A 17,361-nucleotide genomic window follows, 5' to 3' on the forward strand; every position below is an offset into this window, starting at 1 on the left:
CCCTCTGTTAGGTACTGTGCTTGGTGAATAGAGTCTTGCCCCTGGTCTCAGGTGGCTCTGAGACTGACAGGTAGACAGTGTTGCTTCATCAGTGCCCGGGAAAGCTGCTGTGAGAGTCTGAGAGACAAGTGGAGAAAGGTGGGGTCCAGTTCCCGGAGGAAATCAGAGATGGTTTCACCAAAAGCAAATATTAAAAAAGGATCTAAAGCATTAAACAGAAGTGGATCAGGTGGAGGCATTACCAGGGGAAGAGGTAGAGTATGTGGGGACTCATCATCATGCAAGGGGATGGTTTGCTGATAGGGAAATGGAGAATAATTAGATGGTCCAGAGGGTGTGTGTGTGTGTGTGTGTGCGCGCGCGCATGCGTGTGCGTGCAGACATATGTGTGCATGCATACGTGTGAGTGTGGGCACGCATGGATATATGCATTTTGCATGGGTATGCAGGCATATGTATGTACATGCGTGCAGACTGTGTACAAGTGGATGGGTGTGTGTTGCCTGATGATCACTGGGAGGATTAAAGGAGACAATGTATACAAAGCAAAGTTCCTGCTATGGAATAAACCAAAGATAATAGCTATTATTACTGATTTATTTAAAAACGTATTGAACAGGACACCTGGGTGGCTCCATTGGTTGAACATCTGACTTGATTTCCACTGAGGTCATGATCTCAGGGTCTGGGATCAAGCCCCGCTCAGTGTGGAGCCTCCTTGGGATTCTCTCTCCCTCTCCCTCTGTCCCACTCTGCCCCACCTCAACAGAATGTATTGAGCATTCACTACATGCTGGGCACTCACAGACACAAGAGATACAGCAACTCATAGACACAAGGAAAAGAGGCGGAGGGCCTGGGTGGCTCAGTCACTTAAGCGGCGGACTCTTGATTTCAGCTTAGGTCATGATCTCGGGGTCCTCAGATTGAGCCCCCACCCCCGTCCAGTGGGGAGTCAGCCTGGGATTTCTCCCTCTACCCCTCCCCCTGCTCTCTCTCTCTCCCTCTCAAATAAATAAATCTTTAAAAAAAAGGAAAAGAGGCTTCCTCTTACAGAGCGCAACTTCTAGTGATTTGAAGATTATATTAGGATGTTGATAATGATCTTCCAACAAAGAATCACTAGTTACTACCAATAAAAATGATCTAAAACCTGGAAATAGGTTCTGGGTATTGTCTAGCAGACACTGTGGGGGATATTCTGGTTATATAAGGATGTGTATCTTTGACTGATTGATTGACTAGGTGATTTTGCAGCTCTGAAGAGGTTAACTGATAGCAGCGTAAATGACTCTTGTCTGAGAGCAATGCAAATAATTCCTGTCCATAAGCAATGTAAATGAATTTTGTCTGGTAAAGGTGCAATTGGTTTTTGTCTAGTGAAAAAAAAAGAATTTTTTTTTTTTTTTGCTGTAGGATATCAGTTAGTAAATTCATTTCCAAATTCCTAGGACTAACTATAAAAATCCCTGTTCCTCAAACTCTCCATTGAGCCAATCTTAACTAATTCATTAATTAATGGTTGAATAGTATCTCTGCCATGTGTTCATTTCATATTTTTATGAGTCATGTTCTTACCTTTTTGAAAATTATAATTTAGCAGTTTTAGATTTACTTATTTATTTTTATATTTGTTATTATTATTTAAAAATTTTTAATTCCAGTGTAGTTAACATACAGCGTGGTATTAGTTTCAGGTGTACCATGTAGTGATTCAGCACTTTTGTACATCACCCAGGGCTCATCAACACAAGTACACTCTTCATCTCCATCACCTGTTTCATCCGTGCCCCCAACCCACCTTCCCTCTGGCAACCAACAGCTTATTCTCTATAGTTAGGAGTATGTTTTTTGGTTTGTCTCCTTTTTTTCCTCTTTGTTTGTTTTGTTTCTTAAATTCCACATATGAGTGAAATCATATGGTATTTGTCTTTTTCAGACTGACTTATTTTGCTCAGCATTATACTCTCTAGCTCTGTCCACATCGCTGCAAATGGCAAGACTTCATTCTTTTCAATGACTGAGTAATATTTCATTGTATATATATACTACATCTTCTTTGTCCATTCATCTCTCAGTTATAAATGTATTAAAGTGAAGAGAGGGCTCATAATGCTAGAGAAAGGTTTAGTAAAAAAATGTAGGAAGGAAATGTATTTTGAATAGTAAACACTCCAGAATATTTATCAATTTTTGTAAAGATGCTATGACTTTTTACTTTAACATTTATTACACACCTGCTACTTATCAGGTACTTTTCTAAGTTACGTACATGACTTCACTTAATTCTCACAAAATCATGTAATGTAGACATCTATTTTATAGAAGAGGATACTGGGGGTCTGAGTGATTCTGTAGTTTGACCAGTTATGCGGCAGGCAGTGACTCTGGCAAGCCCTGAGTCTGCAGCTCATTCTAGCATGTTTTCTACTGGAACATCCTTAACATTCCTGAGGCTTAATTTCCATGCCCCCTTCCCCTTCCCAACCTCTCCCATGCTTCTCCATCTCAGGAAATGGCACTTTGTTGCTCGGTTGTTCAAACTTGGGCATGATGTTTGGTTACCTCCTGGTGATCACTCCACCACCAGCACATTTCTTGATTTCTGAATACCACTCAAGTCTCCCTGTTGAGTCAAGTCCCACAGAGCTAACTCCTAGTTCTGGCCCCCATCATCTCTGGCTGTGGTTAGTACAACGGTCTCCTTGCCAGCCTTCCTGCTCTTATCCTCCCCTCTTTGGTCTCCACTCTGCAGCCAGAGAAAGTTTTCTGCACCACAAATCTGGCCATGTCACTCCCACTTGTCTCAGAAAAGGTCCACACTTCTTCCATGGCCCTGGGGATCCACCCCCCACCCCACCTTGCCAGCATATGCCCCCTTGTTCCTCATCAGTCTTTCCTGTAGCACCAGAATTCCTGCCACAAGGAGTTTCTCAAGCCCTGGGAAACATCCATCCTTTCCTACCTCAGTGCCTTTGCATAAGCTGTGCCTCTGCCTGAGATGCATATTTAGAGACAACCCTGTTCAGATGCCACTTTCTTAATTGATGAAAACCTCTTGAACAATCCTTCCAGATGGAGCTAACCTCTTCCTCTCTGGCTGCACATAGCATTCACCTCTTTTTCTCTTAAGAACCTTACCAATTTCTTCCTCAAAGTGCAATTTTTTGTACAAATGGAGAATCTTGGGAGAGATAACATGAAGGGTGGAATGAGCACAGGCTTTGGAATTAGACAAATGTAGGTTCAAAATTTAGTTACTTTTTAAATGTAGTGCTCACTGAAATGGCTTAATGAAAATAACATTACATTACCTTGTAGAATTATTGCAAAGAAAGAGTAAAAATAGGCTTAGCACAGTGCCTGGGAAACAGTAGGAGCTCAATAAATATTCACTGAGTGGGTGAGTGAATCAGTCTCAAAGGACTTTGTGGCGTGATTTTTTTTTTTTTTGTGAATGGGAAGAATCATTTGCCAGAAGTCGTCAAAACCCCTTTATTTTACACTTATATTTCTCATTGGATGGATGGATGGATGGACGGAAAAGAGAGAGAGAGATAAATAGGTAATAGAGCTATATAAGTAGATATAGATAAAGATATATAGTCAACTTGTTTTCCAAAACTCAGTCTGACAACTGCCCCCATGTGTACCACCAGTGTGTTTCTTTAGAACCTCTGGGGGGAAAAATGGCTATAATTTCTTTCAGCAGTATAATCATGGCTTTGTGTCTGAAAGGCCCATTCACTGCAGGTTGGGAGTGGGGCTGAGGCAGATCTACAGTGTATGAAAAAAGAGATTGTGTAGTCTCCAGGAATTTAATAATGTCCTGCTGACATATGCCTGGATAGTCCAGGAACATTCAGGAAATGAGCATAGAAGGGCATCCAGGAGTGGGAGGGGCCTGAGGACTCAACCAGCTTTGAAGGACTCATTTTGTATCAATCTCTGTCTTCTGGAACAGAAAAGAAGAAAAATGTAGCATGAACTCCAGAAACTGAAGTGCTGAGCCTCTGTGAGGAGTCTCAAAAACCCAGCCATAAACCCAGGACATGGTTTCCTCTAGAATTCCATAGAAATTAAGTGTCAGGGATGGGAAGGCATGGTGTCCTTTAAAATGCAACAGAAGTAGGGGGCGCCTGGGTGGTTCAGTCAGTTAAGCATCTGCCTCTGGCTCAGGTCGTGATCCTGGGGTCCTGGGATCAAGCCCTGAGATGGGCTCCCTGCTCAGCAGGGAGTCTGCTTCTCCCTCTCCCTCCACCCCTCTCCCTGGCTCATGTGCATGTGTGCTCTCTTTCTTTCTCAAATAAATAAATGCAATCTTTAAAAATAATAAATAAAATGCAACAAAAGTAAACTGCACCCAGTGAATGGGGGTTGAGTTTTGGAGTCACCCGTTCCTCCTTCTGCTGCCTCTGCTGACAACAGGCTCATGAAAAGAATAGCTTCTGTTTGCGAAGCGCATGGTGCCTTGCTCAATAGGTGTTCACTCGATAAAAGTTGATTGAATTAAATTATGTGGAGCTCTGTAGTTCCAAATCACTTCCACACACATTATCTTACTCAATACAAAGCCGTGGGGGAATAAAGACAGTTTTAGTGCCCACAATAATTGTTATTATTCTTGCTTCCCAGTCAAGGAAGCTGAATTCCCGAAGCCGAGTGCCAGAGACCCCCTCCCTGGTAAATGGTAGAGCTAGGATTTAATCCCAGCAGTCTGAATCTATATTTATCAAACAAAACTCTTTTTATTGAACGACACAACCTCGTTCCAAACAAGCAGGAGCAACAGATTAGCAGGCTGCCAGTACGTACTTGAGACTTGGTGGGGTCCTGGGACCAGGGCTGGCTCTTCTCTAGGGGTAAATGGCCATGCCGCAGGAAGGTCACCTGCAAGGGGCAAGAATGGCCATGCAAAAGTCAACATGAATTGGTCTTGGGTGATACACATGACTAAGGAATAAGAGCATCTTAAGGATAAAGCGTTCTCAAAATCTATAGGGAATTGTAGCCAAGAAAGAGGGAGAACTTTATGCAAATTTAACAATACAGCAAGCCTTGTAAACTAGTTCTGCTTCTTTTCCTGCTCGAACCAATGAAATACAATGCCCAGCTTAGTCAGCCTACTGGCACCCCTGTCCCCCACTGAGCCCCAACCTCAAATCCATGTGGTATCAGGTTTGTCTTCTTCCCAGCTGCACGGTCTTACCTTTCTGTGGATATTTCGGGGCCAGTGCCTTGGTTGGACTCGGGGTCTGTGTGCCATGGGTAGAAGTTCCTGGGATGAAATGAGGGAAGGGTGAGCCTGGGTTTTTTCTTGGGGTGCCCGATGGGGGAGAAGAAGCCCACGCCACCAGTCCTGCCCTAGTCAACCATTGGTGGTTATTAAGCCCGGTACCCGGCAGGGCGGTTCCCGCAGGGCGGTGAGGATGCAGAACTGAGTAAGAGATAGAACCTGCAGTGGAGGCTCGTCCAGGGTAGCATAGGAAATGGGCAAGTCCTGGGGGTAGCTGTGATACATTGTGTCAGATGCAACTGGAAACCAGCTAATACTAGTATGAAATGACGAAATGCATGGGAGAGGCATGGCGTGGCGCAGGCAGGGTGTGAGCGTGGCTGCTCCTGGGTGAAGAAAATGATGCTTTTCACTCATCTGAGTCAGTGTACACACTCACTCCATCCCCACCCTTATAAACTGTCATCTTCATGATAGAGTATGGGCTCATCTCAGCAATTCTTTTGATCACGTTCATAAAGTCCTGGTTTAAGGACCACTTCAGGACATGATCCTTTGCTGTCAGGCTCCTGGTCCCTGGCAAAACCGGCAAAGCAGCCTCCTTATAGGGGCTGAGGGAGAGGGAGATGTGACACGTCGTTTCACTTGTGTGGTGAAGTGGGAGAAAAGGGGTGAGGCTGACCTGCACGTGAGCAGAGGATGGAGGCTGGGGACAGATGACATCTTCTCGGAGACGCAAGAAATATGGCGGTTAGCGAGGAGAACGGGCTTCCAGGCAGAGCAAAGAGCATAAGCAAAGCCCCAAATGAATGGTAGGTGTTTGCTGTGGCTGGATGGTGGGACTCTTGGGGTTGACTTGGAGGGGTGAGGTGGAGGAGGAAGCCAGCTGCTTGTTATTTATGCTCCCCTGCTAGGGCCGTGCATGTGGCAGCGTCACATTAGACCCCGCTTCTGCTCCAAGCGGACCACTGCATTCGCACCCGAGCTGGGCAACATCACACATGTACAGACAACTATGACATCCCTCCGCAGGGCAATCTTGCCATTTTCTTCGGGGTGGAGGGGATTGACATCTTTTTTGGATTCCTCTTCGGGCACAGGACTTAAGCCCCCTGTACACAGAAGGTGTCAGCTGATGCTTGCTACCTGGATGTGTTTCAATATCGTTCTAGAAACTGAGCAGCTTTAACCATAGCCCATACACAGAGTTTACTTGTCTGTGGTTGCTATTTACAGTTTAACTAAATGACTGCGTAATGACAGATGCTTCGAGCAGAAAGGGACCTAGGGCAAAAGCAGACACATGCTCTCCTCTGGTAGTGTCCTGTTTTGCCACTGCCCTTGCGAAGTGTGTCTCTGGGAGCTGGCCACCATGCTGCGCTGTGGGCACAGTGGGACGCGTTAGTAGGCGTTGCCATGGACTGAGTGTTTCCCAGGTGCTAGGTGCGGAGCTGAACACCTTATCGAAGCCACCTGATTCAATCCTCACAGCCACTCTGAGAGTAGGTATCACCTCCCCTGTTTTTGAAGATGAAAAAGCCAGGACTCGGAGAGATCAAGAGAACTGCCTGGAAGACAGTATGGAGGTTCCTCAAAAAGTTGAAAATAGAGCTACCATATGAACCAGCAATTGCTCTGCTGGGTATTTACCCCAAAGACACAAATGTAGGGATCCGAAGGGGTATGTGCACCCCGATGTTTATAGCAGCAATGTCCACAATAGCCAAACTGTGGAAAGAGCCGAGATGTCCATCGACAGATGAATGGATGAAGAAGATGTGGTATATATATACAATGGAATATTATGCAGCCATCAAAAGGAATGAGATCTTGCCATCTGCAATGATGTGGATGGAACTGGAGGGTGTTATGCTGAGTGAAATAAGTCAATCAGAGAAAGACATGTATCATATGACCTCACTGATATGAGGAATTCTTAATCTCAGGAAACAAACTGAGGGTTGCTGGAGTGGTGGGGGTGGGAGGGATGGGGTGGCTGGGTGATAGACATTGGGGAGGGTATGTGCTATGGTGAGCGCTGTGAATTGTGCAAGACTGTTGAATCACAGACCTGTTTCTCTGAAACAAATAATACATTATATGTTAAAAAAGAAGAAGAAGAAGAAGAAGAAGAAGATAGCATGAGGGGAAGAATGAAGGGGTGGGGAAATCGGAGGGGAGAGAACCATGAGAGACGATGGACTCTGAGAAACAAACTGAGGGTTCTAGAGGGGAGGGGGGTGGGGGGTTAGCCTGGTGATGGGCATTAAAGAGGGCACGTCCTGCATGGGGCACTGGGTGTTATGCACAAACAATGAATCATGGAACCCTACATCAAAAACTAATGATGTGATGTATGGTGATTAACATATAATAGCAAACAAAACAAAACAAACAAAAAAATAAAAAACTGGGTTTTGAAAAAGTAAAAAAAAAAAGAGAGAGAGAGAGAGCGAGAACTGCCTAAGGACAAACAGCATCGGTGAGTCAGGATTTCAACCCTGCTGTGTCTCGAAGAAAGACCACAGTGCATAGCCTCAGGGCTGTGCTGTCTGCTGAGGTCCTGTTAGCCAAACCCAAATGTGTTAGCTCCTATTTTTCCTATGCAATCATGTGAGATTGTTCTCTGATTACAGCTGTCAAAATTTCATTCCCAGATCTGTTGGTGCAATTGATTTTGAGCCTAAAGTTAAGACTTTGCATTTATACCCTCTGTTTCTTAAGAAATTTAGGTGGTTCAGCAAACATTTCCTGAATGCCTGCTATGTTGCATGGAACAGGAGACTAAAGACTCAGGCCCTTGAGGAGAGCATGGCCCAGAGGGAGGAAGGTCAAGTTAATGGACAATAAGTAGTCTTATGATCTACCGACTCTGGTGAGCTTGGAAGAAGGGCCTCCAGAGGCAGGTACCAGAGGAAATGATTTTAAAAACAAATGCAATAAAACTTTTTTGTTTGATTATATGGGTAGAAAGTTCATGACAGTGGAGTGAAGAAAAATAAAATCATATCTACTTCCCAGATGTAGTCAAGGTTAATATGTTGTGAACTTCTGGGCGCCTGGGTGGCTCAGATGGTTAGGCATCTGTCTTTGGCTCAGGTCATGATCCCAGGGTCCTGGGATCGAGTCCCACATCGGGCTCCCTGCTCCTTGGGAGCCTGCTTCTCCCTCTGCTTCTCTGTCTCTCTCTCCCTCTCTCTCTCCGTCTCTCATGAATAAATAAAATCTTAAAAAAAAATATGTTGTGAACTTCTTTTCAGTCTTACTTCGTTTTACTTTCTATTTTCTGTGTATGTTTATTACACACACGTAAATACACATAGAAACATAGAATTGGGATCACATTTGACTATTTTTTCCTTGCTTTTTATAACTCAGGCTTTCCTGACAGTACATGATTACATATTAATGTACGCATCATTTTTGTATGTAATTAACAAGTATGCTACATTACATTGTATATACGTCGTGTATATGTAACTAATGTAATAACATTAATACGTACTAATACTACACCAAAAAGGCAGTCTGGAGGAAACAGTATTGGCTCCTAGTGGTCACTTGTTTCATGGACAGTGAAAAAGAGAAAAGAAGAAATTGGAAATTTCTCGGGCGCCTGGGTGACTCAGTCAGTTAAGCATCTGCCTTCAGCTCAGGTCCTAATTCCAGGGTCCTGGAATCCAGCCCCGCATCAGACTCCATCAGACTCCATACTCAGTGGGGAGCCTGCTTCTCCCTCTGCCCTCCCCCTCCTCAGGCTCTCTCTCTCTTGTCTCTCTCTAAAAAGTAAATAAAATCTTTAAAAAATATATTAAAAAAAAGAAATCAGAAATTTCTAAATTGGGCACAAAAAAGAGAATGGGTGTGGAAGATTCCTGCAAAGAGGGAGTTTTCATTCATTCATTCATTCATTCATTCAAGGTGGGAAGAAAAGGGTTGGTGTAAAGAAAAGGAAGAGAGAGTTCACTTTATGATTATTAATTATGATGCCAACTTAGGTTTTATTACTTTTCTGTGCATTATATTTCAAAATTTTAGAAAATGTTTTAAAGACAGTGCTAAATTTAGTTTAGAAATGGGGGAGGTGGGAGCGAGCAACCTCTCTTACCTGAGGTTGGGTGGCCCTGGGAGGAGCTACTGCGTGTGACCGCTGTCCTAGCTGGAGGCCTGGACAGGCTCCTCGTGGCGGTGGCCTCTGAAGGAGATGATGGTGTGGAAGACAGTGTTTCCCAGGGAGGCCCTGCAGGTGCCCAGGGCATGGGTAGTGTGGGAGTCCATGCCTGACTGCCGGTCGTAGCCCATGGGGTCCTGGCTACCCTCCTGGTAGCTGCACATGGGACAGTAACAGGCCACTTACATTCTTGACCGTTTTGATTCGGATATAAAATTACCAAAACACTGAAATGTTATCAAAGGGCAAATGCAGTGTTTACGCATAAAACGGGTAACTCAGGGACCTAAGCTCTACCTTGAACTGGAATAAATGGACCAAAGTGACCTTTATTTTCCTAACTACTAATTTTAAAAAAGAAACCTCCAAATTCCTTGGACATCCAAACAGCGGGGTCTCTCAAAGTTCAGAGCACATTTCTCATGGCATGACCCAGTGAAAAGGTTTCAGGGTTTGAGGTGAGGAGACCGGGGTGGGGGGGGACCTGCTCCCGCCTCCCCTCATGTTGTGACTTTAGGGGCAAGTGACTTCACTTTTTTTAGCTTTATCATTAAAATGGGGATGATCATAATGCTAACAAGAATAATGCAATGTCACAGCGTTGTGACAAAGACCAATCTTCCCTCACTGGTCTTTCAAACGATTCTATAGGTTCTCTCATTCATTTCCATGGTAGGCATGAAAATAAATTTTTTTCAAGTCTTTAAAACTAACCCCCTTGGAAAATTTTAAATCTGTAAGTTAAGTTGGGAATGATTGCCATCTTTAAAATATTCAAATTTCTCATCCAGAATGTGGTGTATCACTTTATTTATTTAAATATGCCTTTATTACTCTCACTAAAGTTTTATTGTTTTTCTTATATAAAACCCAGCACTTTTCCTTCTAGGCTTATAGCTAAGTATTCTATGATTTTTCTTGCTACTAACAAGCGCATCTTTTTTTTTTTTTTTCATATTATTCTGGGAAGCTTTCTAATTATGTGGAAGTATCACGATACCGGCTAGTGTACTAACGACTTTCTGGTTAGTGACGTTGATTGCTTTTCCTCATTTTTGTTTTCCTGCCTGCCTGACTCCCATCAGTTCTCACCTCCTCCAGGAAGCCCCCTTGCTGGGCTCTCCAGGACAAGAGCTCTTTGTAGGCTAGACCGTAACTATCAGTTGACTTGCCCGTGTCTCCCTCCCTGGTCTTCACACTCAAGAATGAAAGGGAACATTGAGGGAACTGTGCTTTTGGCAGCTAGTCTGGAGTCTGGTATTAAATACATGTCTTGACAAGTGAATGAATAAGTGAATGAATGAATGAATGAATTCTATGACTCTCGCCCCTTGTCATAACTCACTGAGACAGTATTGGCTTTTAATGAAAGCGTTGTCTCCGTTATATCTTATTTCCAAAGAGCATGAGCATGTCTTTTCATCTTCTGTGACAGCACTACTGATGGTGTCCACGAAGGTGGTGGGGAAGGAGGAACTTGCTGGCTGACCCACCACGTGTGGCGGTTTTCCATGCTGGCTTCAAGTCATTAACATACTCTTGGCATCATTACCCAGCCAACTACAAATTCACCTAACCCTGCCATAAAATGTTGACCTCATTCCGCCACATAGTGTTCATTTCAGGAGAGACATTGCTAAAATGCTTTGCTGAAATAAAAATACATCATGGTACAGTACACTTCACTTATGTAAGACATTCTTATTGGGCGGTGCTGGGCGAAGGGAATCAGGGAGCTTTCTGTACTATTTCATGCCATGTCTTGTGAGTCTTAAACTATTTCAAAATAAAAAAGTCGTACAAATAAACGTTGGCAGGACCTTATGCCAATGATGCTCACTGCCTTTGTCTGTAACGAACTCACCCTGGCTCATGTCAATCTCTTATTTCAGGGGTGCTGAAGAAGAAAGGGGTCAGTGGAGAAGGGATAAAGGAAGGATTTCACTTATTTATGTGAGCCTAGGGGGAACAGGACAGGAGGGGAAAGGGCGAGAAAGCTTCTTACCCAAGGCTGGGAGGGTGCGGGGGGCACTGCCCTGCGTGGCCATGGCCGTGGCCCTGGCGTGGAGCTCCAGAAGCCTGTCTGTGCTCACGGCCTGTTGTCCATCTGCAGGGGACGTTGTCTCTGTCCAGGGAGAGGTTCTAGGAGCAGGTGCCCTGGTGCTCTGAGCTCCGTGCAGGCGGCTTGTCCCCTGTAGTGTCTGCTGGCTCGTGGGTGTAAGCTTTGAAGTCACGGCCGTGCCCCTGGGAGCTGTACATTCAGGGAGACGGTCAACGGCAGCTTTTATATGCTTGACACTTTGAGCACAAAACTGTCAAGCCACTGAAAGATTGTTGGACAGCAAACGTACTGAACGCAGAGATTCAAATCTTACTTGGAACAATACCATATGTCACCAAAGAGGAACGTTTCTTTTGGAATGGCAAAGGAAGCTCAAATATCAATTTCCAGAAATACTGTGCAGAGAAGCACTGTGAACAGAATGCAAAGCTGTCAGACCGCAAAGTATCAGACATTCGACATGTTTCCTGACAGAAACCGAATCCGTCCGAGTCCTTCGCCCACCTCACAGCCCTCAGCCCTTTGATGGCACTTTTTCATAGAAGGGGGACAGGGTTTGCTCCATGTGTCCTGTGTGTGCGGCTAGAGACCAGAGGCAGAATTTGGGGGCATCAGAAGCTGCTGGGCAGAAGCTGCTTGAAAGACGGGTTCCCACCGAGATAGCAGGAAGGCTCAGTTTGGAGGGAGATCTAGCCAGTGCCCTTGGATGCTCCATGAAGACAGAGAGGAAGGGGCTCGAGTGTTCATTTGAGTTTCTAACTCCCTTTGGGCAGCCTTTAGTGCTGGGCGCTGCATGTTAGGATGACAGGCTCCCAGGAGCCCATGGGTCCCTTCTTCTGGGTTAACTAAGGCCGGCCTGCAGACTGGTGGACTCCAGCCCCCACTTGCCCCTTTGGCAGGTCACTGTGCAGGGCACATCCTGTACAACAGTAAGTCGTGGTCTTGCAGGCTCATCTCTTCTCTCCTGCTTCACTTCTGGGATCAGTAATACCCACACGCACCACAGGCCTGGTGCTTGTTTCCAGATCAATTGGACATAGGGCTAAGTGCCTCCCAATCAAACCATCACTCAGCCAGGTGACTGGCTATCAAACACATCAACCTTACAAATATGCGTCCACTTGTAAACATGTTCTTTCTTCCCAAGCATTTGTACTTCATAAAGGAGCACAAATGGGAGCTACAATTGAGACTGGTCTGGGAAGGTCATGGGAGGACTCTCTAAAGAATTGAAACTGACTCAATCCTCGGATCTGTCCTTAGAATCAAGTAGGTGAAGGGAACCCACCAAATGCCCATTTCATCTCCTTATCAAGAAGCCTCATTCGACACAAGTTGAGGTTCCTTCCTCAGCATAACTAAGATAAACAAACATAACTGCAATAAACGCAAATCAAGGCAGCCCACTGAAGTGGAACTGGAGCTTTATTGTAAATTTCATCTTACTCCAAGAAACACTGATGAAGAACCTACTATGCACATGGTACCATGCAGACAACGGGGGAAGCGGATTGTGGGGCTGAAGGAGTTTCGGTGTCTGCCTTCAAAGACCATTCAGTGAGGAGATACATGGCAAGTCACGTGTGTTCCAACCTGGAGTAACACCGAGTCCAAATGATGGACGAGTGTCGTGTTATAGAGTGGTAGAAGACAGAAGACATATTTTGATTGGGGGATTTTTAGGAAAGAGGAGGCAGCCGCTGAGCTGGTGATTGACAGACAAACTGGGGCTCTGAAATATGGAAAAGTAGGGAAGAAGTTCTAGGCGAGCAAAGTGGCACGGGCATACAGAGAGATGCCATCTGCAAGAAGAGGCAGGAGCTTCAGTGTCATTTGAGCAGAAGATTCAAGGAAAGAGAGCAGATGAGGTTGGGCATGCTGACAGAGCAATGTATACTCCAGGCTAAAGGCTTTGGACCCTCTGCTCCTGTAGTGAGGAGACAAAACCCCATTGTATTTTAAGACTATTGCTCCTACAGCAATGGATTGATATTTTAAAGACATATGAAACTGGGTCAAGGAAGACTAGTTCAGAGGCTATCTCAGGTCAAAAATAGATGACAAGGACTGGAACTAAAGTTAATCACAGCAGCAGCAGATAATCTTGGAGGACCAGCCAGATTCTAGAAACTTAATTCAGCTAAAACTGACAGTTAAGTGTAGGGGCGAAAGTGGGCTCAAAGGTGGTTCTAAAAATGCCACTCGTGCCAGGGAAAAGGCAAGCAGATGGGTAGGAGTGTGTGCGGAGGGGTAAAGGATGGTTGGGTAGGGGCTGGGTATTATAGGGTGACAATGTCTACAACAGGGTCACTAATTCAATTACCTACAAAAGCCAGGTAGTTAATATGAGAAAAAAGTGCCAGGAGATAGGGAGCAGAGAGGGCTATGGAAAGGAGGAGGGAGGTGTCTCTCCTAGTGGGAGGGATGGCGACAGTGCCTACTCAACTCCAGTTGAGTTACCAGATCTTTGCTTGTAAGAGAATCCAGAGATTAATTTTCTCTAATGGTGAAATCCTTTGATTTTAACACAGGGTAGCTAAATAAAACACCTGAGGGCAGCATTCGGTCTTCAGTTTGCGAGCTGGGAGCCTGGGTTGGAGACTATAGTAGGAGTGTGAGGAGTTTACACTCACCCAGAACACCAGACATGCTGCTGGTGAATGTGTAGTTGATGACAGGAGATTTCTCCGCCATCTCCCAGAAGTCAGAAAGATTCCTTCCTGCAAAAACCACACAAACGGGCTCGAATCTTGGGCTCACCTGCTAGAGGGTTCTGTTTAATTCTCAGCTCAGAGAGCTTGTTAAAGAATGGCTGACGATTCACCTGACTTTCCTGTCATCACACAGATGAAGATGCAGTCAGATTCGTTCGTTTGACTCACTGTAAGACAAACCAGTACACAAAACTTAGCAATGTGTCTGAAGCCGTAGGTCTTTGGTTGAAATGAAAATCAAGCTAGAAATCCCTAGCTCAGGATGTTACAGGAAAATAAGGCCAACTCCTTCCTTTTAAGGCAGCCCTGATTTTCTGGGGGTTTTTTTGGGGGCGGGTGGCGAGGGATACAGTATAATGTAATGGCGAAGGGCACAGCCTCTGGGGTCAGCTGCCAGTATTACAACATCAGCTCTGCCATTTACCAGCTATGTGGCTATGAGTGAACTGCTTGATGTCTCTAGGACTCAGTCTACCCATCTTTAAAATGGCGAACATTCGAATTCCACAGTCCCTCATTTGAGATTTCCAAATCCTGAAATCACTGTAAGATGGAAGGTTTTGTGTGAGTTTGGTACCAAAACTTATTTGGTGGCAAACCTGACTTGAGAGATATGAGGCTATTGACCGTCTTTATCTGTTTTGTTTAGTGTAAAGGGCCATGTTGCTAAATGAATGTGAGTGTGTTTGATTACGGTATGCTGCCCTGGATGCTGCTGGTTATGTTTTATCACGTATGGTATAGATGCCCTGTTAGACCTGCAAAAGTCTGAAAATGAATGAATTTCTAAGTGTACTTGTCCCTTAAGATGCTGCCCAAAGCGGGGTTAAGCCTCCGACTCTTGGTTTTGGCTCATGTTGTGATCTCAGGGTCATGAGATCGAGCTCCACATCCAGCTCTATGTTGAGCATGGAGCATACTTGAGATTCTCTCTCTCCCTCTCCTTCTGTCTCTCCCCTTCTGCTTGCACCATGCTTTCCCCCTCCCCCACAAAAAAAATTAAAAAAAAAATACGCTGCCAAGAGCAATGTGGACATTTGCTTGCACGTCCTTCAAAAGATGGTTATGATGACCCAATGAGATAATGTGTATGGTGCCTGGAAGATAGAAGAACTCAGTAAATAGTCATAATAATAATAATTATCACTATGAATGTGGTCCTGTCATTATATATATTAGCAGAGTGAGCAAAAGCATGGACTTTAGAATCAGATCACCTGGGTTAGAATGCCATTTCTGCAGAATAACCTTGGGCAAGTTACTTGACCTCTCTGTGCCATGGTTTCCTTACCTGTAACATGGGGATAAATATGTAATTACTCCACAAGGTTATAGTGAGGATCCAATGGGGGATTACATGGACAGCCCCTGGAAGAGTCCCTGGCAGCTGATGGTATCTACTACTATTTCTCTTTCGCCCTTCCCTGTTTCTCATACAGTAGTTGCTCCATGGTACAATGCACTGGCCTTCTGATGAGGCCATGTGTGGGCGATTGACTAGATCTGTGCTTTGCAAAGCGGGTCACTGGGGGAAGGCAACTTGCTTGGGGTTATATGAAGCCACCCTGTGAATGAGGCAGATCTTTCCCAACAGTGTGTCCGACATGGGCTTGGGCTGCATATAGATCTGATAGTAAATTCTGAACTCATGAGCAAAAGAGGCAACCTCTCCAAATCTCGGTTTCTCATCTTTAAAATGGGAGTAGAGCTATCTAGAAGAAGCTGTTTTCTTGATTCTGCCTAGTTTCCCCTAATTCTGAGCCTTGGATTCTTCCTCCAACTTTTTAGATACCAGGAATAGCTCTGATTGGAAGATGGTGCCTTCAAATACTAGCGGTTGAAACTGGACAACACGGATTGTCTAAAAAAAAACTTACACAGAGGTTCCTGGCAGACTGCCTGTGGCAAGGCTTGGGGTGAGGGGGGGGTCCACTAACTTTGATTATATACCCATGGTGGATGCAAATTCACTTTGATTATATTTTGATTACATTTTGCAAATATTTTGATTTTGATTACATTTTGCAAATTTGCCAAATCCCCAATTTCCCACGCATTTTCAGGATGAACACACCTGAGAGGATGGAAGTTGACTTAAAAATCTCTGTGAGGTAGCTGGTAGAATTTCCGATGACGTCCACCAGTAGGGCTGTGAAATCTGCAAGAAGAATTGAGGAGATTTAAATTTCGGATCCAGAAACTTGAGGGAAAAACGTATTGTGTATTTGGACTTTTCAGAGCAGATTTCATACGTTTAATTTCATTCAGTGTGTTGAGGAATGTTAATGATCATACAGGGAACTCTTACTAATTATAAAGATGTCTTATTTCCAGGCAGGGAGAAAACTTCTGGATCCACCATCACAGTCTCCTTCCTCCTGCCATTGCCCTCTCCCTCCAAATCCCTCTGTGCCAATTCCAAATGGTTGTGAAAAGCCACATTACTGAATAATGGTTTTTCTCATTTGTTGTCCCCTGTTATCTCCTCTAATTGCTTTAGAATACCAAGTCCATCTGACAGGAAGCAGCCTCACAGTTTTGCAACCTGCATTTACATAGTTTTGGATTTTCAAAATGTGATGTCAACCTTAGTGGTGGGTTATGAAGAGACTAGAACCCTACACAAAACAGAACCAGGAACCCCTGCTCTTGTCTCCCTTGTTAGGAAGGCTAATGGGAGGAGATTGGGAGAATTTCACATTTCAGGCTATCAGATCTTTGTGAACTTTCTCTCTGAACAGAGTTTGAATAAGGGCCATTGCTTGACATGGTGGGCGCCATCAACCAATGAAAGCTCCCAATGTACCTCCAGGCAAAGAGCTGCTGCCTCCTCTGCTGTTCATTCATGGTTTTCCAGGATCCAACAGGTTTTTGGCTTACAGAACAAGGATATGAATTCTAGGGGCCCCAAACAGTAAGAAGAAGCTTCTGGTGTCATCTGGATAATTTCCTTTTGTGCTTTGTAAGAACACTTCTTTTACTCAATGAGATTATGAGCTTGGGTGGGGGGCAAGCTGATTTGAAAATATAGAACACAGAGGACTGAAAATGCAGAGCCCAGAGAGGCAGGAAAATGTCATGGGACAACAAATGGAATGTTCAGCATGTGAGGCCAACAGGAGGTCGACACTACTCTCTGTGAACCAGAGCCATGGTGCGATTTTATCATACTGCGTGG

At 44.6% G+C, this 17,361-nt stretch overlaps 1 protein-coding gene across 1 annotated transcript in view; it reads right to left on the bottom strand.

The window, feature by feature from the left end:
* HHLA1 (HHLA1 neighbor of OC90) overlaps positions 1-17,361 on the bottom strand; it is a 33,288-nt gene that overhangs the window by 4,661 nt on the left and 11,266 nt on the right. Inside the window, exons 7-13 of the mRNA XM_073892675.1 lie at positions 16,258-16,341; positions 14,294-14,350; positions 14,097-14,189; positions 11,413-11,658; positions 9,345-9,476; positions 5,210-5,278; positions 4,816-4,890 (exon numbers count right to left, since the gene is read on the bottom strand). Of these exons, the coding sequence (XP_073748776.1) occupies positions 4,816-4,890; positions 5,210-5,278; positions 9,345-9,476; positions 11,413-11,658; positions 14,097-14,189; positions 14,294-14,350; positions 16,258-16,341 (756 nt within the window). The remainder of the gene's footprint in view (positions 1-4,815; positions 4,891-5,209; positions 5,279-9,344; positions 9,477-11,412; positions 11,659-14,096; positions 14,190-14,293; positions 14,351-16,257; positions 16,342-17,361) is intronic.

This window comes from Callorhinus ursinus, unplaced genomic scaffold, assembly GCF_003265705.2.
Source record: "Callorhinus ursinus isolate GAN/ISIS: 27379988/994484 unplaced genomic scaffold, GSC_fseal_2.0 scaffold5, whole genome shotgun sequence".
In the NCBI taxonomy this organism is placed as follows: domain Eukaryota; kingdom Metazoa; phylum Chordata; class Mammalia; order Carnivora; family Otariidae; genus Callorhinus; species Callorhinus ursinus.